Source organism: Haematobia irritans, chromosome 3, assembly GCF_050003625.1.
Source record: "Haematobia irritans isolate KBUSLIRL chromosome 3, ASM5000362v1, whole genome shotgun sequence".
In the NCBI taxonomy this organism is placed as follows: Eukaryota; Metazoa; Arthropoda; class Insecta; order Diptera; family Muscidae; genus Haematobia; species Haematobia irritans.
Window position 1 is genome coordinate 211,592,070 of NC_134399.1, and position 22,944 is coordinate 211,615,013.

General features: G+C 32.2%; 2 protein-coding genes and 1 long non-coding RNA gene across 5 annotated transcripts; 1 reads left to right on the forward strand and 2 right to left on the reverse strand.

Moving 5' to 3' along the window:
* Positions 1-1,159: 1,159 nt before the first annotated feature.
* ArgRS (arginine--tRNA ligase-like protein) lies at positions 1,160-3,712 on the reverse strand. The gene is made up of 5 exons (XM_075302627.1): positions 3,557-3,712; positions 3,344-3,481; positions 2,890-3,278; positions 2,498-2,827; positions 1,160-2,436 (listed from the first exon to the last, which is right to left on the reverse strand). Exons 1-5 carry the CDS (start codon positions 3,596-3,598, stop codon positions 1,287-1,289), a joined length of 2,049 nt encoding a protein of 682 aa, XP_075158742.1. The 5' UTR covers positions 3,599-3,712; the 3' UTR covers positions 1,160-1,286.
* A 786-nt stretch (positions 3,713-4,498) lies between these two features.
* LOC142231952 (uncharacterized) lies at positions 4,499-5,922 on the reverse strand. 3 transcript variants are annotated; one of them, XM_075302628.1, is made up of 3 exons: positions 5,777-5,922; positions 5,433-5,552; positions 4,499-5,367 (listed from the first exon to the last, which is right to left on the reverse strand). In XM_075302628.1, exons 2-3 carry the CDS (start codon positions 5,488-5,490, stop codon positions 4,991-4,993), a joined length of 435 nt encoding a protein of 144 aa, XP_075158743.1. In that variant the 5' UTR covers positions 5,491-5,552; positions 5,777-5,922; the 3' UTR covers positions 4,499-4,990. The 3 variants fall into 3 exon arrangements, with proteins under 3 accessions (XP_075158743.1, XP_075158744.1, XP_075158745.1); XM_075302629.1 differs by lacking the exon at positions 5,777-5,922 and adding an exon at positions 5,654-5,760 and having other exon boundaries at positions 5,433-5,587; XM_075302630.1 differs by lacking the exon at positions 5,777-5,922 and adding an exon at positions 5,654-5,748.
* A 3,357-nt stretch (positions 5,923-9,279) lies between these two features.
* LOC142231953 (uncharacterized) lies at positions 9,280-16,288 on the forward strand. Its single transcript, XR_012720972.1, has 3 exons — positions 9,280-9,974; positions 10,038-10,744; positions 16,129-16,288. It is a non-coding gene; the product is annotated as an uncharacterized LOC142231953 (long non-coding RNA).
* The last annotated feature ends 6,656 nt before the right edge of the window (positions 16,289-22,944 follow it).

Genomic DNA, 22,944 nt, shown 5'->3' on the forward strand with positions numbered 1-22,944 from the left:
TTTTATAAGAAGATGTTGCTTTTTAGCATATGTTACAGTGCTGTTCAAAACATTTGCAATCTCCTGTTGAAAATAAACCGTAATTATAATGAAAATAAAAACATTAAAACTATTACGTTAGTGCCGAAGATTTTAGAGAATAAGGAAACTAACAACAAAGAATTTTTGATAATTTAGAAAATTATGTAAAAATAACGGTTTTACACTATTCAAAACATTTGCAAAAAAAAAGTTTTTTTCTGATTCAATCACTAAATTAGTTGATCCAATTAATTTTTAATTGAAATGTCTTCAATCACAGAAATGATAGTATCAATTAAAAAATTAATTGAAGGTCAATTAAAAAGTTAATTGATCCAATTAAAAAATTAATTGATACTATTATTTTTGTGATTGATTTTTGTTTCAATTAAAAAAATTTGTGGAATCAATTAAATTTTTAATTGAATATTTTTTAAAACTCAATTAAAATTTTAATTGGAAAAATTTTCGTGAAATTTTTTTGTGTGTAATACTAGGAGTCCAATATATTTAAACATTTGCAACTAATACTAAGTGTCCAATATATTTAAAAAACCAAAAATAAATTTGGTACTATAAAAATGCCGATTGATGACTTCTGCGCAACTTTTGGCCATTGAATGGCCAATGATACCCTTTGGTTCCTGTTCACATAGAGATCATCAGGGTATTTAAAAAATGTATAACTATGTTTTTGTTTTACTATTTTCCAAAGGTTCTCTATGAGATTTAGGTCAAGCCACTCGATAGGCCAGTAAAGCAAACACAATTTTTCATTGGGGTAATTATTGTACTGAAACATCCAAGCAAGCAGAATTTCTCAGGATGCGTATGGCAATATCAAGTTTCGAACCTCTCTCTGACCAATGAGTCCTGCTCGATTCTATGTTTAGAAGAGACCTCCTTTTTATAGACGAGTCCGAACGACGTTTCACTTTGCGGTGAAACACTTAGCGAAGCTTTGAAACACTCAGAAATATCACCATCATCCATTGTATGCTAGACGGGCATGCCAAACATTGACCACGTTGGCTTCCTTCATGCATCAAATACCTGTCATTGACCTCGTAGCGCTCGGTCGAAGGACCGGCAGAAGGTCGACATTATAAGCTCTAACAAATTGGTCCCACAATAGTGCTTCTTAAATATTCAACCATCTTTATTTTGTTGGTACAAAAACATTTACATACGAATATATTTCATTTGTAATGATAAGTGTATTGTTCTCAAGTCGATAGCTAGTTACCAAAACTAGGATTCATAGCTTAAATCTTTGCCACAGGTTTCAAACCCAAAATATGGAAACATTTCCTCATTACAGCCGCAGTGGCTTCACAAAGTAATATGCGGCTACGATTCACCTTAACGATTTGGCCTTCTTTATTCTTTTCTATGCAATAGCAATTGTCATAGAATTCTGAAAATACTGTAGACACCTCATAACAGTATTCACACAAGAGATGCAGTAATAAATCTTTAGATATCTTAACCAATACATCAGGAAATTTGAGTAATGTTTTAGCCAATTTCCATTCTTTTTCATGTTCCAATTCAATTTTTGTGCTTTCTAAAACTTTACTCAAGTTAGAGAAATCTTCACCACTGTTACGGGAAATGGAGCAGATACGGGTAAATGCATATAGGAGGTATACAGCAGTGTTGCCACGATCTTCCAACATTTTGTCAAAGGAGAAAACGTAATCATTAGTGCGGTTGTGACTTAAGTCGGCATATTTAATACATCCATATGCTACAGATTCTTGAGCGGCTTTAAGTTCCGCAGGTGTCAGAACTTTATCACGTTCCTTCTCAATAAGTTTGTCCAATGATTTCTTCAAACCTTCGTCCAAAAGTTCGGATAATTTCACTGTTTCACCAGATCTGGTCTTAAACTTTTTGCCATCTTCACCCAGTACTACACCAAATTGAACGTGCTCTGCCTTATGTTTCTCGGGATTCAATATTCCGCAGCGTTCAGCAGCCAAATAAACATTTTTCAAATGAGTATTTTGCCCGGCATCCACAACATAAATCAACCAATCTCGCTTTTCTTCTTCAATGCGATAACGTATGGCGGCCAAATCTGATGTGTCATATGTAAAACCACCATCTGATTTAACAACTGTAAGAGGTATACCATTCTTGTCCTCGGTGGGCCACATAATTTTGCGACCTTCATCTAATTCCAAGAGATTCTTAGACTCTAATAACTTGACCACGTCTACCATGCGAGATTGATAGAAAGATTCTCCCTTTTCCGTCAAGGAAATATCGAGACGATCGTAAATCTTTTGAAATTCACGTCGGGAAACATCGCATATAAGATTCCAGGCCTTGGTAGAATTGGGTTCGCCGCCTTGCAATTGAACAACGCGGTTATAGGCACGTTTCTTAAACTCTTCATCCTCATCGAACCTGCCAAAATCAAGGATTTAGTTAGTGCCACAATAAAAGATTACAAAACTATATTGCGTACCTCTTTTTAGATTCTTTATAAAAAGCTTGTAAATCTTCAATAGGTGGACTCTCGTTCAAGAAATTAGGGAATCTATCTTCTAAATGGGCAATTAACATTCCGAACTGAGTTCCCCAATCGCCCACATGATTCACACGTAAAACGTCATGGCCCATAAATTCCAAAAGACGAGATATGGACTCACCAATAATGGTGGACCTTAAATGACCTACATGCATTTCCTTGGCAATATTGGGAGAAGAGAAATCTACCAAAGCTCTTTGTTTTTTTACTTGAGGGGCTTCAACTCCAAATTTCAACATATTTGTTAGGGCATCAACAGCATAAGATCTAAAATTCCAAATTTCATTTTGTTCATTTGGTTCTTCTTGCAAGTAAATATAAACGTCTACCTTTTTAGGAAAACATTGATGAAACCAGCTCCAGCAACTTCGGTTTTTTCCACCAAGGGAGAATTTTGACATTGCTTCAATATTTCCTGGGCTATGTCGCGAGGTGACTTATTGACACCACTTGCCTTAAGAGTTTTTGCCAAAGACATGGCACTATTACATTGATAATCTCCAAACTTAGCTGCACTAGAGTTAACAGGTGAAATAATTGCTGGTGTGCCGGCTAATTGAGGATATGCCTTTGCAATAGCATTTGTAAACAAATCCAATAAATGGTCGCTAATGGAAACCATTGCATCGATATTGGATGGTATTTCGGCGGGTGTGAATGACTTTGCACATGATGACGACCCCTTCCCTTGGCCACCACTCTTTTCAACAGCAATAGCCTATTATAGACATTGAGAATATTTTAACAATATTCATATTATAAATCATAAAAAAAAACACTTACATTTTCCAATACCGCCAGGCGGTGTTTTAGTTTGCTATTCTCCATCAACAATTTGGTAAACTCTTCATCTTCTTCTTCTAAGCCCACACCATTTTTTGTGTCTTCGATCCGGGCCCTCAATTCGGCAGTGATACGTTCCTTTTCCATAAATGATAACATTTTCCATATATGGTGAAATTTTTATTATATGAAATTTCGATTGAAAATACATACCAGTTCTTGCAAATTATCTATTTCCCGCTTCAAACTCGCCATAATAATAATTTTAACTTGCAATTATTTCTTTAAACTGCCACTGCCACATGTATTAAGTTCATACGCTCATATGTTAATTTAAAAGTTCACCTCGATTACGACGTGCAGCTGACTTTTGCGGCAATACTATTTGCCGCATACTCGAGACAAGAGCACAGTAACCTTTGAAAAACGTATGAATTCTAATTGTTTCATGGTGTATATACTTGAGAGCAATATGAATTGAAATATATATCAATATTTAGATTATAATTCAGCCATTACAAATAGAATCGAACAATCGACTAATAACAAATCTATAGAAACGTTTTTTCAAAATTTTTAATAATTAAAATTGTAGAGATTGGATTGAAAATGTGAAATAAACTGGATAAAATTGGGAGTGAGAGTTAAACACGAAATTAAACATTATGAAATCAGCATATTTCGACAGCCCTTGTAATATAATGAAACTGGGGATGGGTCGACTAGAAGCCTCTGGTTGCACAGTACATTCAGTGGCACGGGGGAAAATATCATCGTACGCATTTTGTAAGGTTCATCACTTATTCGAGTACCTTGCGCCTTCATTTCCATATTTTGATTTTAAATTTTGATATCAACAAAAGCTGAGAATTGTGGTAAAAGTCCACCGTCATCCACTCAGTGTACCTCATTTTACCTCAAATTTTTTCTGTTTCACCTCAACTTTTTTCTGTTTCACATGTTTTCAAGTTTCACATACAACAAGACATTATGTGAATATGTGATACATGTGAATGGAATAGACCAGCTTTCTGATTAATTTTGAAATTACCTGCGGAAAGGCAATTTCAATTGAATTTCTCGTAATAAATTGAATTTTCGCTGAGAACCAGATGTTACATAAAATTTCTATTTAGAAATGAAAAGAAAATGTACTTCGCTGTTTTATAAAATGCGTCTTTAATTGAATAAATCACACATACTTTATCGATTATAAAATCTAATACCTACATATATTAAAGTCTAGTATGCCTATGGGGCACATATGTTTCCATACAATTCAAAATTGATCTTACATATCTATAGATCAAAACTTCATGCAATAAATCAGAAAATGTGATGCAAAATGTTAAGAAAATTGTAGCAAATAAAAACAAAATAGCGCGGTGATTACTATTCATAAATAAAACGCCGGATAATATTTTTTGATATTGATGGGAGCTTACATTACATCGTCTCTTATCATTTAAGATGCTTCGAAATACTATAGTAAACTCAAAATAATATTTTCTCGATTAGTAGTACATCGTATATTAAAACACCTATTCTTGAAATTAATTTCCATATGTAAAACTTGCAAAGAATATTTGGAAATATACAACAGAAAACTACAAAATGACCACATAATTTCTGCAGTTTCTTCTACACTTACGGCCTTAATACTAAACCTCGTTCCCTTATAGCCTCTGCAACAGCATCTTCGTAAACCTCAAAATACAATGGTCTCATTCTTGACCTGGATCTACGAGATGGTGGCGGCACAATAATGGCATTACTACCGTCTTCAATTTCATTGACATTAGCATTCCCCTCAATATCTCCATCGTCGTCTTCGTTTCTTCTTCTACGTCTTGTAAGTCCATGCTGTTGAATCGCAGCTGTTATGGCATCATAATTATTTTGGAAAGCCCTACCTCTTCGCTCCTGGCGATCAGCTTCGATACGTCGATTTATAAAATTATCACATTCACATTCGAAAATTGCATTATGTTGCCACAAAACCAACTGTTCGTTAGTCATTTCAACTGTAAAGAAAAATTCACATTTTTAGGGTCTCACAATAATTGGTACATACACATAAATTACTTACTTAAATTTTGTGGCAATAGGGCAAATAAAAAGTCCATATTCATATCAAAGTTTTGCATATTAGCTTCCAAAGCCCTTATGTTCGAAGGTAGTAGATCACGTCAAATATGTCAAACCTTCACTGAAAATGTAACTGGGATTTATCAAAAGCTACATCTAGACGACACATATATGATAAATTTAATTATCTTCTGTTTTGTAACAAGATGTGGTTTTATGTACCAACAACAATGGATTTCTGGTCATTTCGAATATCTTGTGATTTCCGAATGAGAATGATTGATTGTATTACAAAACCGTGGGTCGTCCAAAAGAAGAATTCATAATTCTATTTTTTTTACTTACTCCTTGATTTGTTGGCTATATGTTATTGTTTACAAAATATGAAGTCGAATGTTAATGTAATTCGAACGCCGTTGTTTTTTTAACTTGGTAACTAAATGAAATCGCTTAACGTATCAGTTGCGAGCAGAGTTGTCGCTTACAAAACATTAAAAATAAAAAAATGTATTAATAATTGTTGTATTTTCTGCCAAAATTTTGAACGTTCGAGCCACAATTCTTGCTTTGAATGATATGTAAATTTGATTGTAAGATTCGATGTACAACTAATCTCATAACCACTCAAATAACCTCAATTTATAATGGATAAATATCCGCCGCCATATATACAAATTCTTATCGGCGTAGCCGCCAAGCCGTCGCCGCCGGTGGCAAAATTTAATATCATCCGCCGCCGATACAAATGGGTCGGCTTCATTCTCTGGACCATATACGGATTCCAAATCGACAAAAACATAACAACACACCATTTTCATTCTTACTTATTCATATTATTTTTTATTATTATTTTTGTTATCAAAAAAATCTTGCGCTTTTCTAACATTTATAATTTTTTATTTTTAAATGATTATAATAAAATACATATCTATATTTGTCGTGATTTTTAATTGTAAATCCTACCAACATTAATGAATACAGTCATGTTAGCGAACTTCAGCGAATTTCAGAACAAAATATACACCCAAAAAATTTTGTTACACATAATAGCAAAAATGTTTGCTAAAACAGCAGAATTTGTTTGCTGAAAAAGAGACAGTAGTAGCATGTAGTTGCTGCAGCAAACATTCGTTAGTTGAAACAGCAAACAAATGCTACTGAATTAGCAAACTTGTTTGCTAAAAGCTTTTGACAAACATCTCTGCTGAAATAGCAAACTGTGTTAGTTGAAATAGCTAACATTTTTACTGCTATAACAACTACAAATTTTTGTTGTCCCAGCAACAAAATTTGTCGTTTTCAACAATATAGGTGAGTATTAAGTTCGAGTTTAGCCGCTAAAGTGAAAACTAATGTAACAACCCCTCTATTTAAGCGCATTTGGTACTTGGTGGTGTTTTGCTACGGCCTAGCTCGCCGGATGGGGGGATTCTTTTCGCTTTTAAAGGTTGTACATTTAAATTATTTTGTGTACCAATTTGTTTTCCTGGACCAGAGCTGGGAGATCACAATTTGTATAATATAGCAATTACGATGGTACAGCCCTGATATTATTTGGGTAAGCTCTCTCATTGAGTGACATTGTATACTTGTCTCTCTCAACCAGATGGCACAGGGATGGGAAGTCATATTTCACATGTGGGTTATTTTGTTTCGAGTGAGAAATTCCGATTTATGATTTTTGCCAATAGTTTGATTATTTAAATCTGGACTAATCTACATCTAACATGGGAGAGATTAGATGAAATTTTCCTCCCAGGCAACCCACCCCATATGACATTCTTTTGTCATCCATGGTATTTTTTTTATGCCTTTTTTAAAAAAATACCCCAAAATTATAATGACCTTTTTTTACATTAAATCGCCGTTACGAAATTTAGCCTTTTTGAAAGTTTAACACATATTAAATTATTTTTAACAGTTAATCACATTATTTATTTAACTTAAATTAAAATTTTTTTTGGTATATATAAAGATTTTAATTTTAATAATTGTATCAATAAGGAAAATTTTCAACAATCTTGTTTAAGAATAATATTTGAAAAATAAGTCGATAACAAATCTTATAAAATTAGTTCTTTTTCTCATGTGGAATTATATAGTAGCATCTGTGATATTTTATTTGTTTAATCTATATATATATACTTCTTTTAAGTTTATTTAATATGCTTACTTTTTTTTATATATATATTTTTTTTTTGCATGTATATTTATTTATTTTATTAATAATATTTTATTACTATTTTATTTTAAATATATAAATGTATTTTTTTATTTATTTATTTATTTAATGTTATTTATTAGCATGTTTTTTTATTATTTATATATATTTTTAGTATTTATTTTATATATTTATTTATTTGATCGATAATGCAGTTTTATTTGATTTTTATTTAGTGTGTATATATTTTAATTTTATTTATTGTATATATATTTATTAGTCGAATTTAATAATTTATTTAATATTTATATTTTTTTTATACTTATCAATTTATTTTGTTTATACATTTTTAAATGATTAATTTATACTTCTTAATATTTTTTTATTAACTTATACAACAAGAATTCATATATATATTTCACGCAAATTTTTAACAATATTTTTACTTACAATAAATGTTTATATTTTTTTATAATTTTAATATATACATATCAATGATTTTTTTTTGTAGATTCAAGAGATTACTAACAAAATAATTCTATTGAAAAAATGATCTGATTATTATTAACAATTTGTGAATAATAATGAATTTTTGTAAAAAAAGAAATATTTTAAAGTTTTTTTTTTTTTTTAGGAAATTGTTGATAATATGGGAAATAACAAAAAAAAAAAAACCATCAATATGTATAAATCAATTTACTTAAAATAATTCATTTACATATACAAATTACAACAATAACAAATAGTTTTAGAAGAAATAACAGGGAATTTTTTTATGATTTTTATAATATTATTTTTAACAATTTTAAATTATATTTTCTCAATTTTGTATAAATTATGTATTCACATATGTATGTACGTAAATTTTTGTGTATATATTGTGATAAAAACCGTGATCTTGTTTTGTTTTTTATGTATCTTAGAAAATTTAAGCCAGTAATTTTAGTTATTGTAGAATTTTTTTATATGTGAGAATATTAATATTAGTGGGTGGTTAATGTTAATAAGGGGTGAGGAATAACTCTTGTTAGGTTAATCGCACGTGGTGAATGTTAAATTTCAATATATATATTTCTTAGTTCTTTTCAATCATAAATTTGTCACATTTCTACTATTTTTCCATTACCTTGACATTTTCCATTTATGTAGGTGTTGGCAACAATGTTGATCTTTATAAAACTCAACTCTCTCAATTCTCCCCGTGAAAGTTCACTCAACTTCCCCTCATGCAAGCTCACCACGTGGAGCTTTCACCTAACCTTATCGTGGTTACTAAGATGGAGTGTAGATGGCCCACGTGTCCAACATGTCTTCACACCTATAGATTTTATTCTAGGTGAAGATGGCTCTGGCGCTCCTCACCCTAGCAGAAAACACAATTTCCATTAGAATTTGTCACAGGAAAAAAAATTGCGTTTATATAAGAAAATAGCCAACATTAAAATATATCTTCAACTTTTCGTGATACTAAGGTGCAATATCACTATTTAAATATATATTTTAATTTAAATATATATTTAATTTAATTATTGCGTTTCCTTAGTATATTATTTGCCTTTTTAACCATATTATTCTTTAATGTTTAGGTTTTTTCCTCAAAAATAAATTCTCTTTTTGTCTTGTTCATTATGTTCCTTCCTTACCCTTTTTCCTTGTTTTTAAATGTATGTTCACTTGTACTCTTTGTTCACTATTCTCTTGTCAAAGATTTAAAAAAAATCACTTTTGACACCATTCACACAAATTGTTAACTTGGATGTATGCTCACACTCTGGCTTCAAAAATGTGAAAGAAAGCCTAGCTCAATAAGTCCAGAAATTGTCAGGCTATAATTCCCACGTCGGTCACGTCCTAACGTCGTTTCATAGGTCCTAACGCCGTTCACACATACGCCATCCAATAGGTCGAGACGTATCCCACTTGTTAGCCACAACATAAATGACAGTTCAACTAATTAATGTGTCTATTTTTGAATTCCATTTCCTGATAAAGTTTTAAGTTCTCTACATTGTAAATGTGAACTCAAAAGCGAAATACCAAATTATTTTGTACGTAGAAAAGGTACAAATTACTACTATGCAGTGGCAACACCGTCGGCAAAAGGGAGGTGAATTCGGCTATCATTCTACTTTGAATGTCAACCAAAATAATATTGGAGAAGAAGACAAAAATTCATTTATTTACATTTCTCAAACATACAATCGTCACAAAGCCAATTATTTTTACAAAATCCATGAAGTAAAAATATTTGGGAAAATTAAATAAAGTATGTCATAAAAGAAAACAAAATAAAAAGGCCAAATCAAATGGGTTGCTATTGTCGTGTCGGTCTAGTGGTTGCAAAATAAAAAAACGTCAACAATGTCCGTCCACAACAAAAAGGTATGTATGCAATAAAAACATTGTAAATTTCCATAATAACATTTGGTTCGTCCCTTTCCTCAGAATATTTATTCGGCATAATGAAATACTGCCTGCCAACTCGTTCGCTTGGGATTATAAAAAAATTCAGTCCGTTCAATATTATTGTGTCGTTGTGTGAATTTGTTTGCAAATGTTGGACCTTGCTATTGGGATTCACTGGAAATACATGAAGCCGTTTTGTCTATGCATTGTCTGTCGCATCTTGCCTGCCATAAAAAAGGAAATGTCGTTTACGTGTTATATGGAAATTGTACCAGAAATTTATCCCTTTTGTGTCTATGCACAAGTTTGCAAAAAGGATCTGGAAGTCATAACCAAAGAGGTTCTATTGATACCTGTATGTGATGTTATGATGTCTTTTGGTCACAACAAGGCCATAAACAAATTGTTTAAAGAGACACTTCTATGGTGCCACCATATTTTCTGATGTCTATATTATCGAATGTTTTGTTACCTGTCACAAATGTGTGCGTGGGATTTTCAAATAAGATAAGTACAAAAATGAAATTTGAATATTATGCTCTTTTTCTAATTCTTTTCTCTTTCCTTACAGGTAAAATATCTCTTTATCCTATCCTCTAACATATTTTTTTCCTCTTCTAATTTTTCAGGAATATTTTCGGATTTTGACAGCTTGGTGTTTCATGATATGGTGAAATACAAATGCATTGAATTCTATGGTATGTGTTGCTGATCTCAAAATTCTTCAAATTGGATGAATGCAGTTGGTGAGAATTTATTTATTTGCCTATAGTGATAAGTGTATATTATTGGTAGTAATAAGCAGGATTTTAGGTGTTGTAGTTTTTATCTATTGTCCTTTTATTGCTTCAAGTGTTGAGCATGTATGACTCCAATTAGTTTCCCATTCAGATTTTCTACCTCATATTGGCAGTTACCTATTGGCCTTCTTATACGACATTTAAGCCACTGCTTGCACAATTTTGCATTGATGCCCTTAGTGAAATTGCTCTGCACAAAGTTTTTTCTATAGACCTCCTGTCCAGGCCTAAAATTAACAAATCTTGAACGCTTGTTGTATGTACGTTCGTTTCTTTCATAGGCTTCATGAATCTTTGCTTTTATCCTATTCGTGATCAATTGCATCCGGTCCGATTTAGATAAAATTTGTGTCTCACCATCAGACATGGCTCCCAATTTCCTTAATATGTCGTACGCATCTGCGTGTGTTATCATATTGTATCCCGTCAACGCAAAATATGGTGTAACACCTATAGAAGAATGAATTGTCGTACGCAATGAGCACTCTATATCAGACAAATGCTCATCCCAACGAGATTGGTCTGTTTGCAGGTAGCCTCTAATGCCATTCAAAATTGTCTGATTCACCCTTTCGCTAGCATTACTTTGTGGTGAATGTATGGGGGTCCTCATATGTTTTATACCAAATAGTTTAAGCATGTCCCGAAAAGCCTCTGAAATGAATTGTTGTCCATTATCTGAATGGATTATTTCGGGAACACCGAATTTGTGAAAAATTTCTTCTATTAGAAATTTATTTACAAATTTAACGTTCGCTTTTGCCATAGCCCTCAATATCACGAATTTTGTCTTGTGATCAAGCACTATAAAAATAAAAGTTTTTCCAGATCTTGATCGTGGATATGGGCCAAGGAAATCTATATATATTTTCTGAAAGGGCCTTATAGTCACAGTTTCTTTGCCCATTTGTGGTCTCAAAGTCTGCTTAGGATGTTTGATTTCCTTGCATGTATCACACTTGGCTACAAAATTCTTAATTTGTGTTACCATCGATGGCCAGTAGAAGTATTGTCGCACATTATATAATGTCTTCGCTGTTCCACCATGAGTAGTATTTTCCTCATGGGATTTTCTGACTACTTCTTCTGTCAATTTCGCAGGTAACCAAATACGCCAACAATTCCCTTCGGTTTCAATTTCATCCCTGTTGAATTTCACGCGCTTGTAGACTATACCTTCTGATATTTTCAGATCAGGTAGTTGATTTTTATTCTGTTCGATTGTATCAATCAATTGTAAATATTCATCGCTTTGAAATTCATCAGAGTTGAAATCAATAATACCATTCCCGTCAAATGCTACTTCGTCCATGTCAAGACGCGACAACATATCAGGTACCACATTCTTTGTACCTTTTCTGTGCTCTATAGCAAACTTGAAACCTTGGAGTTTTAAACTCCAGCGTGCTAGTCGCCCGTTCAGGTCATGTTGCCGCATGAGCCACTGTAGACTTGAGTGATCCGTTATCACAGTGAACTCCATCAACTCGATGTATTGCCTGAATCGTTCGATAGCTAATAAAACTGCGAGACACTCTTTCTCGGTGGTCGAATAATTGCGTTGGGCCGAATTCAATTTTTTTGAAAAATATTCAATCGGGTGTTCTTCGCCATTATCATCTCTTTGAAAGAGTACGGCACCAACTCCAACGTTTGACGCGTCGCATTGTACGAAAAACGGTTTGCTAAAATCTGGACTAATTAACACTGGGCTTGATATTAATCGCAATTTCAATTGTTCAAACGCGTTTAATGCCTCTGGTGTTAAATTGAATTTAGGAGTCTTTCTCAGAGTATCGGTCAGGGGTGCCGTAAGTGTAGAAAACTCATGAATAAACCTGCGGTACCAGCCAACGGTCCCTAAGAATTTCCTAACGTCCTTAGCGGTCTTTGGTGGTTTTATTCTAGCAATCGCTTCTACTTTGCTTACGTCCGTTTTCAATTTACCTCCACCAACAATATATCCTAAATATTTTAATTCCCTATGGCAAAACTTCGATTTCTCCATATTGATAGTCAGTCCTGCTGCTGTTAACCTTTGTCCAACTATTCTTAACATGTCCATGTGATTATCGAAATTGGGTGAAACGACAAGTAAATCATCCAGGTATACAAACACTCGGTCTCTCAACTCTGAAGGAATCACTTTGTCCATCAAGCGGCACATCCGTTGAGCTGCATTACACAGTCCAAAGGGCATCACTTTAAACTGGTAATGTGGACGACCTTGTACCGTAAATGCAGTCAACGGACGGCTAGATTCCTCCAAAGGAATTTGCCAAAATGCATCCTTTAAATCAATTGCCGAAATATAATGTGTGTCACCCAATCGCGATAATAGCCCATCGATGTTAGGCAGCGGATATGCGTCCTTGCGAGTAACCTTGTTTAACTCTCGTGCGTCCAAGCAAAGTCTATTTTTACCTGGCTTCACCACGAGAGTAACACGATTATTCCACTCGGCATTTTCCGCTAATTCTATAACATCTAGCTCTAACATCCGGTCAAGTTCGTCAAACATAAGTTTCTGGACAGCAGGACTCACTGGGAAATACCTCATTTTCCTAGGAATTGCATTTCCTACGTCAATGATGTGCTTCTCAATGTCAGTCTTGCCTAGACCATATTCAGTATAGCATCGAAAACAACTCTTCACATCCTGTAATACCAATTTCTGTCCGTCTGTTAATTCATGTACTTGTGGGTTTTCAAAGGGTTCATAATCAATTTCATTAATCATGTCGTCAAAGCAAATACGTATTCCTAACTCATTCCAAAAATCAAATCCTAAAATCAATTCCTGTCTCAAATCTGGTACTAAATAAAAATACATCTCACGTATTTTATTCCCACATTCTACTTTGAGTTTCACTTTGCCTATAATCGTCTTTTCCTTCCCATCTGCAACTTTAACTCTAGATTTGAAATCAATCAGACTGGCATTCATTTTCCTAACATTTTCCATACATGATTTACCTAAACAACTAATGGAAGCACCACTGTCCATTAAACCTTTAAACTCATGTCCATTCAATATCACGTTCATATAAGGACGAATATCATGCTCATTTGTGAGACAAGTTGAGGCAATTTCCTTTCGTTCTCTTCTTCTTCGCTCGTGTCCTTTTCTGGCTTTAAAAATCCTTTTGCTCACTTCAGGTATAAAATCCTTAAAAATTTCTGAACGGATTCGTTTATAACGCTCAAGTCGTTGATCATATGGAATAATTGTTTTGATTTTTCGTTGGTCTAGTTGGCAGGTAGATTCATGTGTTTTCGTGAGGATATCTCGTTTGTCGTTAGATGTCAAATTAATTATATTATTATTCATGGCATCATTTGTGCAGTTATCGTGGCATGTATTTTCGTGTACTTGTCCTATTTTATCATTACATGTAAAAGGTAGTTTTACTGAGCTGTCTCTCTTGTCGAACATGTGGGCCCAGTTCTCACTATGTTCTTCGCTGGGTTTTCCGAACAGCGAGGACACTTTGGTGATGTGACGCCGTCGAACCCACACTTATAGCAAAATATTGCCCTTTGTTCGACAGGACAGTCAATAAACGAATGGCCAGCCTGTTTGCAATTCCAACAAACTAGCTGTTTCGAAGTATGGTTTATCGCTTCCACCTCAAATGTGTTATGTTCAGATAAGCAGTCGGAATACATTTCATTCAATCGTCGGTAGTTATGTTGTTGTGGTTGACGAAAACAAGTGCGTTTCGAAATAGTCCTTTCGGCCCTTTTACATTCCTCAATCAATTCATCCATCGTATCAATATTCTTAGGATAGATTAATTGAATCAATCCCTCCTTTAAATTGTCTTTTATGACACGAATGAGTTCGTGTTCTTGAATCGGGAAACGCATTTGGTTTCTTAATCTAGAAATTTCCGAAATGAAAACATCAGACGTCTCAGAATTCAATTGCCTACGTTCCATAATCTTCCTTTGAATTTCAAAGTCACTCTCGAAATTGCGAAATTTTTTTATGAAATGGTATTTCAATTGTGGCCACTGACAGACAGGATTTTGCTGTCTGAACTCCCACAACCAATCGTGTGCTCTTCCAGTCAACAGATGATGAAAACCTTTCACGAAAATGTCCCAAGGACAATTGTAATCAATTCTCAAGGCTTCTGCCCTGAAAACAAAATCTTCCACGCTCACAGATTTTGATGAGCCATCAAACCTTAATCCCCACTTTTGCAACTGCATCGGTGTGATAGGTTTATAGCCCATCGTAAAATTCTGTGTGTGGCTATAGTTATTAGGATATGGCGTGTTAGAAAATGGGTCATGATTATTGTGATGTTGTTGATATCCTTGGTGGTGGCTATTATAATTCATACCCTGGTCATACCAGTCTGTATGGTATGGAAAAGAATCTGGATAGTATTGTGGTGGCATATAATCCTGTTGTTGTCGAGGTATTGTGGACCCATAGCTATCGTTTCTGTTGGTCATCATTGTGTTCTCCCTTTGTCCATCAAGTGAATTCCTGATCGCCCTAGGAATCATATCGGATAATGTCCGCTCTATTGAACGCATGATACTAGCTTGCGCAGCTCCAACAGAAGCGTCAACATAATTTCGTATGTTGATCCCATTATTACCAGTCTCTTCATTTTGATTGTCATTTTCCTGTAATGTAGGTAAATTTTGAGGTCTGTTCTGTCGGGACATCGTAGCAAATTCCCTATGTATTTCCCGTGCAGTTCGGCTACTGTACTCATTCGGAGTAATTGAATTTAATGAACCTGGACTAGATGTCGTACGTGGTCCTAATAGTCTAGATGTCGGATTAGCTGTCTGATTAGATTCAACGACTGTACGATTAGGGTCAGACGTAGTCGAGTTGGAATTCGCGGTATTGTTATTCGTATTCGAATTTACCTGTACGTTTGAATTCGTGGCCGTATCCCAAATATTATTATTTTGGCTATTCCTCGCGGCAATGCGCCTTGACGACCTTGAGCCTGTCCTACTTGGCATGTTCGAAGGAAATTGTTAAAAAAAAAAAAGGATACTAAAGAAAAACGTGTAATACTGTAATACTCGATGTGATAATTTATAGAAAAGTCCAAAATTGACCAAAATTGAGAAATTTTGTAACGGAAAAATTCAAATTTAAAAATTGGTATATGGAAATATTTTTAAATGGTTATTTTTTTTTTTTTTTGGTGTTAGTATGGCACTATGAAGAATTTAAATAATTAATGATTATGTTATTAAATATATTGTTATTTTTATTAGTTATATTGTCAACAGAAAACAATGGACAAAACAATTATTTAAACAAATATTTAGTAATATTATTTTCTTTTCAGATAAATTCAATGGCATTAATTTGGCTTAAATTTGGTAACGGATCTAATGCAAAAAGGTTTTGGTTTTCTTCAAGCAATATCTTTGTATTAAATAGTTTTAAGATTTATTTTAAAATATTAATATTAGATATTATTTAATATAGATGTAGATAATAATTTATTTACGTTTTTTAATAATAAAAAAATCAAAGAAATCTAGTCAGATTTAAATAACGATGTTTTCATTTAAAATTGTTGGATTTTCTGGCCAAATATCAAAATCGGTATACTGGGAAAAATTGTCATTGGATGTAGCCTTCCAAAACAAATAGCACTATATTCGGATCAACAACAAATGTAATATCTAGCTCTATAGCGACAGAATACATGATCCTTGTCCGAAAAATAGTGTTATTTAATCCAGTTGGCGTTTTAGAACTTGAAAAAAATTCTTGCAGACGTTACAGCACAGGCATGGCAATGAATTGCCTTCCGGGATACCGCTGGAAAAATTAATCCTTATTCTAAAATATGAATTATTGTAAACTAAAAAATACTTAATTTGATCGATATGGGTAGCTATCATGATTTGATTGTTTCGATATCTAAACATCAAAACAAGAAAGCGGCCCCACGTTGGGCGCCAAAATGTAACAACCCCTCTATTTAAGCGCATTTGGTACTTGGTGGTGTTTTGCTACGGCCTAGCTCGCCGGATGGGGGGATTCTTTTCGCTTTTAAAGGTTGTACATTTAAATTATTTTGTGTACCAATTTGTTTTCCTGGACCAGAGCTGGGAGATCACAATTTGTATAATATAGCAATTACGATGGTACAGCCCTGATATTATTTGGGTAAGCTCTCTCATTGAGTGACATTGTATACTTGTCTCTCTCAACCAGATGGCACAGGGATGGGAAGTCATATTTCACATGTGGGTTATTTTGTTTCGAGTGAGAAATTCCGATTTATGATTTTTGCCAATAGTTTGATTATTTAAATCTGGACTAATCTACATCTAACATGGGAGAGATTAGATGAAATTTTCCTCCCAGGCAACCCACCCCATATGACATTCTTTTGTCATCCATGGTATTTTTTTTATGCCTTTTTTAAAAAAATACCCCAAAATTATAATGACCTTTTTTTACATTAAATCGCCGTTACGAAATTTAGCCTTTTTGAAAGTTTAACACATATTAAATTATTTTTAACAGTTAATCACATTATTTATTTAACTTAAATTAAAATTTTTTTTGGTATATATAAAGATTTTAATTTTAATAATTGTATCAATAAGGAAAATTTTCAACAATCTTGTTTAAGAATAATATTTGAAAAATAAGTCGATAACAAATCTTATAAAATTAGTTCTTTTTCTCATGTGGAATTATATAGTAGCATCTGTGATATTTTATTTGTTTAATCTATATATATATACTTCTTTTAAGTTTATTTAATATGCTTACTTTTTTTTATATATATATTTTTTTTTTGCATGTATATTTATTTATTTTATTAATAATATTTTATTACTATTTTATTTTAAATATATAAATGTATTTTTTTATTTATTTATTTATTTAATGTTATTTATTAGCATGTTTTTTTATTATTTATATATATTTTTAGTATTTATTTTATATATTTATTTATTTGATCGATAATGCAGTTTTATTTGATTTTTATTTAGTGTGTATATATTTTAATTTTATTTATTGTATATATATTTATTAGTCGAATTTAATAATTTATTTAATATTTATATTTTTTTTATACTTATCAATTTATTTTGTTTATACATTTTTAAATGATTAATTTATACTTCTTAATATTTTTTTATTAACTTATACAACAAGAATTCATATATATATTTCACGCAAATTTTTAACAATATTTTTACTTACAATAAATGTTTATATTTTTTTATAATTTTAATATATACATATCAATGATTTTTTTTTGTAGATTCAAGAGATTACTAACAAAATAATTCTATTGAAAAAATGATCTGATTATTATTAACAATTTGTGAATAATAATGAATTTTTGTAAAAAAAGAAATATTTTAAAGTTTTTTTTTTTTTTTAGGAAATTGTTGATAATATGGGAAATAACAAAAAAAAAAAAAACCATCAATATGTATAAATCAATTTACTTAAAATAATTCATTTACATATACAAATTACAACAATAACAAATAGTTTTAGAAGAAATAACAGGGAATTTTTTTATGATTTTTATAATATTATTTTTAACAATTTTAAATTATATTTTCTCAATTTTGTATAAATTATGTATTCACATATGTATGTACGTAAATTTTTGTGTATATATTGTGATAAAAACCGTGATCTTGTTTTGTTTTTTATGTATCTTAGAAAATTTAAGCCAGTAATTTTAGTTATTGTAGAATTTTTTTATATGTGAGAATATTAATATTAGTGGGTGGTTAATGTTAATAAGGGGTGAGGAATAACTCTTGTTAGGTTAATCGCACGTGGTGAATGTTAAATTTCAATATATATATTTCTTAGTTCTTTTCAATCATAAATTTGTCACATTTCTACTATTTTTCCATTACCTTGACATTTTCCATTTATGTAGGTGTTGGCAACAATGTTGATCTTTATAAAACTCAACTCTCTCAATTCTCCCCGTGAAAGTTCACTCAACTTCCCCTCATGCAAGCTCACCACGTGGAGCTTTCACCTAACCTTATCGTGGTTACTAAGATGGAGTGTAGATGGCCCACGTGTCCAACATGTCTTCACACCTATAGATTTTATTCTAGGTGAAGATGGCTCTGGCGCTCCTCACCCTAGCAGAAAACACAATTTCCATTAGAATTTGTCACAGGAAAAAAAATTGCGTTTATATAAGAAAATAGCCAACATTAAAATATATCTTCAACTTTTCGTGATACTAAGGTGCAATATCACTATTTAAATATATATTTTAATTTAAATATATATTTAATTTAATTATTGCGTTTCCTTAGTATATTATTTGCCTTTTTAACCATATTATTCTTTAATGTTTAGGTTTTTTCCTCAAAAATAAATTCTCTTTTTGTCTTGTTCATTATGTTCCTTCCTTACCCTTTTTCCTTGTTTTTAAATGTATGTTCACTTGTACTCTTTGTTCACTATTCTCTTGTCAAAGATTTAAAAAAAATCACTTTTGACACCATTCACACAAATTGTTAACTTGGATGTATGCTCACACTCTGGCTTCAAAAATGTGAAAGAAAGCCTAGCTCAATAAGTCCAGAAATTGTCAGGCTATAATTCCCACGTCGGTCACGTCCTAACGTCGTTTCATAGGTCCTAACGCCGTTCACACATACGCCATCCAATAGGTCGAGACGTATCCCACTTGTTAGCCACAACATAAATGACAGTTCAACTAATTAATGTGTCTATTTTTGAATTCCATTTCCTGATAAAGTTTTAAGTTCTCTACATTGTAAATGTGAACTCAAAAGCGAAATACCAAATTATTTTGTACGTAGAAAAGGTACAAATTACTACTATGCAGTGGCAACACCGTCGGCAAAAGGGAGGTGAATTCGGCTATCATTCTACTTTGAATGTCAACCAAAATAATATTGGAGAAGAAGACAAAAATTCATTTATTTACATTTCTCAAACATACAATCGTCACACTAAATGAGCAAAAAGAGTCATAAAATTATACATAGTTGTTGCAAATTTTATTATAACTTGATGGGGAATAGCCCAAAGCAAATTTTCGTAAAGTTTGTTTTCTTTAAAGTGGATTAATTCAGAAAAGTAATCTTGAAAAAATGGCGATTTTAGCGACTAAAGCTAAGTACTATGTTCAGTTTTTAAGCTGAAACCCAACTTATTTTCACGGTTACTTTTTTAATTTAATTAAATTATAAATACAAAATAGATCACAATTAATTCCTTAGATCTTTTCCATTCATTATTTCGCAAGACTTTTTATAAATATAATCGTTTTCATATAGATTTTAGTACTTTTAATTTAGTGTTTTGGCCAAAAATACGAACATAGTACTCACCTTAAACTCGAACTTAATACCCACCTTATGTTGAAATGAAACCCGTAAATCATTTAATACAATAACTTCTACATTTATTAAATGTGTGAAATAAATTGAATTCCATCGAAGTATTGGAAGTTGAGTTGAAGTGTTGCACAGTATTTATTTTCGTTTATTTTTCCTCTTTGGCCTTATACACGCGGATAAAACATAACAATCTGTAATGAAAAGAAGTAAAAAAAAAGCAATTACTAACTACACTAGTTTAAATAGGGTAGGTTCTATGTTCGGTTTTCGAGTTGAAAACCACTTTATTTTCGCGATTACTTTTCCTTAAATAATCAAAATTATAAATGAAAACAAACTTATTCCTGTAAAGTCTTGCCGATATCTAGAGGAACAAGAAACTACGCATCAATTGAGTTAATTTGTTTGCTTTATATTGAACTGTTTTAATAAAGTAACCACGAAGATTTCAACGCGAAAAGCGAACATAGATGTTAAAATTTTTTTTATGAAACAGTTTTTGAGATATCCTTATATTTTTATTTTCTTTTTTGATCTTTTTGAAGTAGCAAAATCATTTCTCGAGAAAAAATGTACGATTATATCGAACAAATATGGATCTGTGAAAAGTTACGTTGTTCAAAATTTATTTAAAAAGGGGCACATTTTCAAAAAATATGCTTATAACTTTGAAATTTTTCTTCTATTCTTACGTTAAAGTATCACCTTTACGAGCATAAAGAGACATTATTTCAACGGTTGACACTTTTCCATCGGCACAGAATCACTGTCAAACATGATGAAAATGTGCTCAATTTTTATCGATATATTTAGAACCACTTAACTTATTACAGATCCAACGATATATGCGGACATTTCCAGCTTGAGATATGATTCTATGATTCTCTATTTTCGAGCTCAGGAGATGAAAATACATAATAAAATCACCTCTCATCAAATATACATGACAAAAATTTTATTTTGTAAACAATTTTTATTTATAGGTATTGTATTGAACGATGTCATCAAAGTTGACTAATAAAATAGGTACTTTTACCAAAAAATCGAATTGATTAAAACTAAAAGCATACATTATTATCTTAAGGCCCTATTTAGTTGGCATTATTTCGCTAAAATAGTAAGGTTGTAATGTTAACCTGGTTTTAATACTCACATTTTAGGTGAACTTTGCCAATTGTGATACATTCGGGTACAGTTAAGGTTAGCTATAGTGGCAGCCCATTATATCAGGCCCACTTTGACTATTCAGTCCCTTATGATACAGCAGTTTTGAACTTCTCTCTTTGTCGCTGAGTGCCACCGATTCCATGTAGGAAGCTTAAAAACAAGGAATCTCCTTTTTATAGCCTAGCCTGAACATTATTTCCCATTGCGATGAAAATTTTAGTTGCTTTGAAACACTCAGAAATGTCACCAGCATTCCAGAGGGAGTTATCCACCAATCCGCAGTTGCAAAACTTTATAGTGTTTAGTCGAAACTAGGATTGAATCCATAACCGTTTGTATGCAAAGCGGGCTTGAAACATTGTACGACGGTTGCTCCCATATATCAATGTGTAATAGTAATTTTCCAATCTAAAAATTATTAAAACAAATTATTAAAAACAAATGGACTTTAAAAGGAATAGGCTTAAATCTACTTTAGTACAAGTGGTCCGATTAGTCCAATTTTTTGCGGAAAGACCTACGGGCCCCTAAAGTTTTCCTATCCTCTTTGGGTTCCAATTAGCCCACTTTGGACTCAGTCCATAGGAGAAAGTTTCAAACCCCGGCTGAAGGCCGGCTACCTTTGGGTTCGCGTTAGCCCACTTTGTGCCCTGTCCATTGGAGAAAGTCTCAAACACAGGCCGAAGGCCGGCTACTTATCCTCTTTGGGTTCGCGTTAGCCCACTTTGGACCCTGTCCATAGGAGAAAGTGGGAAAATCTGGCCGAAGGCCGGCCACCTATATCCAATTTTTAAGGGTCGGTATCTCGAAAACTACGCTCTTCCGACAAAATGCTTACTTAATATTTTCTGCTTAAAATGTACTATTTTTAACAAATACGCAAAAAAACGGGATTTTATTCATTTCATGAAAAATTGCTGTCAGAATTAAGAAAAATATAAAGGAAAATAACATACCGATTTTCAGATGTCGATATCTCGAAAACTAGGCTTTCCGCCAAATTGTTTACTTTACATATTCGATTTGAAATCCCTTCTCCAAAACTCAAAAAAAAAATTGTTTATTTTTAACAACTTGTGCTAAAGTAGATTTGTTCCAAGGAATACAATATTATACAATACAATATTTACCAAACAACACAAAATAATTCTTCTATTTTCCCGGCTTGTCATTACTTTGCAATTCACTTATTTTCTACATTTCTATTATTGTAATCAATATATCCTTTTTGATAAAAAGTATAAAGTGCTTGTACGGAGACTTTTTGATAAAGTGTACGTGATAGGTAATGATATTCACCTTTGGAAAAGAACTTAAATTTTTTAGAATATAAGCTATTTGATCCACATTCTACTTTTTCGAGCCTTATTTTGAACTTCTCTTGTCTTTTGTCGAACTGAAACATGCCATTTTGAAAAAATATTTTAGAAAATTTTACACTCATCAACGTAAAAGTGAATCTAACTATTCAAATGCACGTAAATATTCGTTGCTATAGTTTTCATTTCATTTATTTCAGTCTATGGGTATATAAAAATCATTACAGACTATGGTCTACATAATAATTTTCTAATTCATTTAGAAAATTACGCAATAGAATCGAATAATCTAAA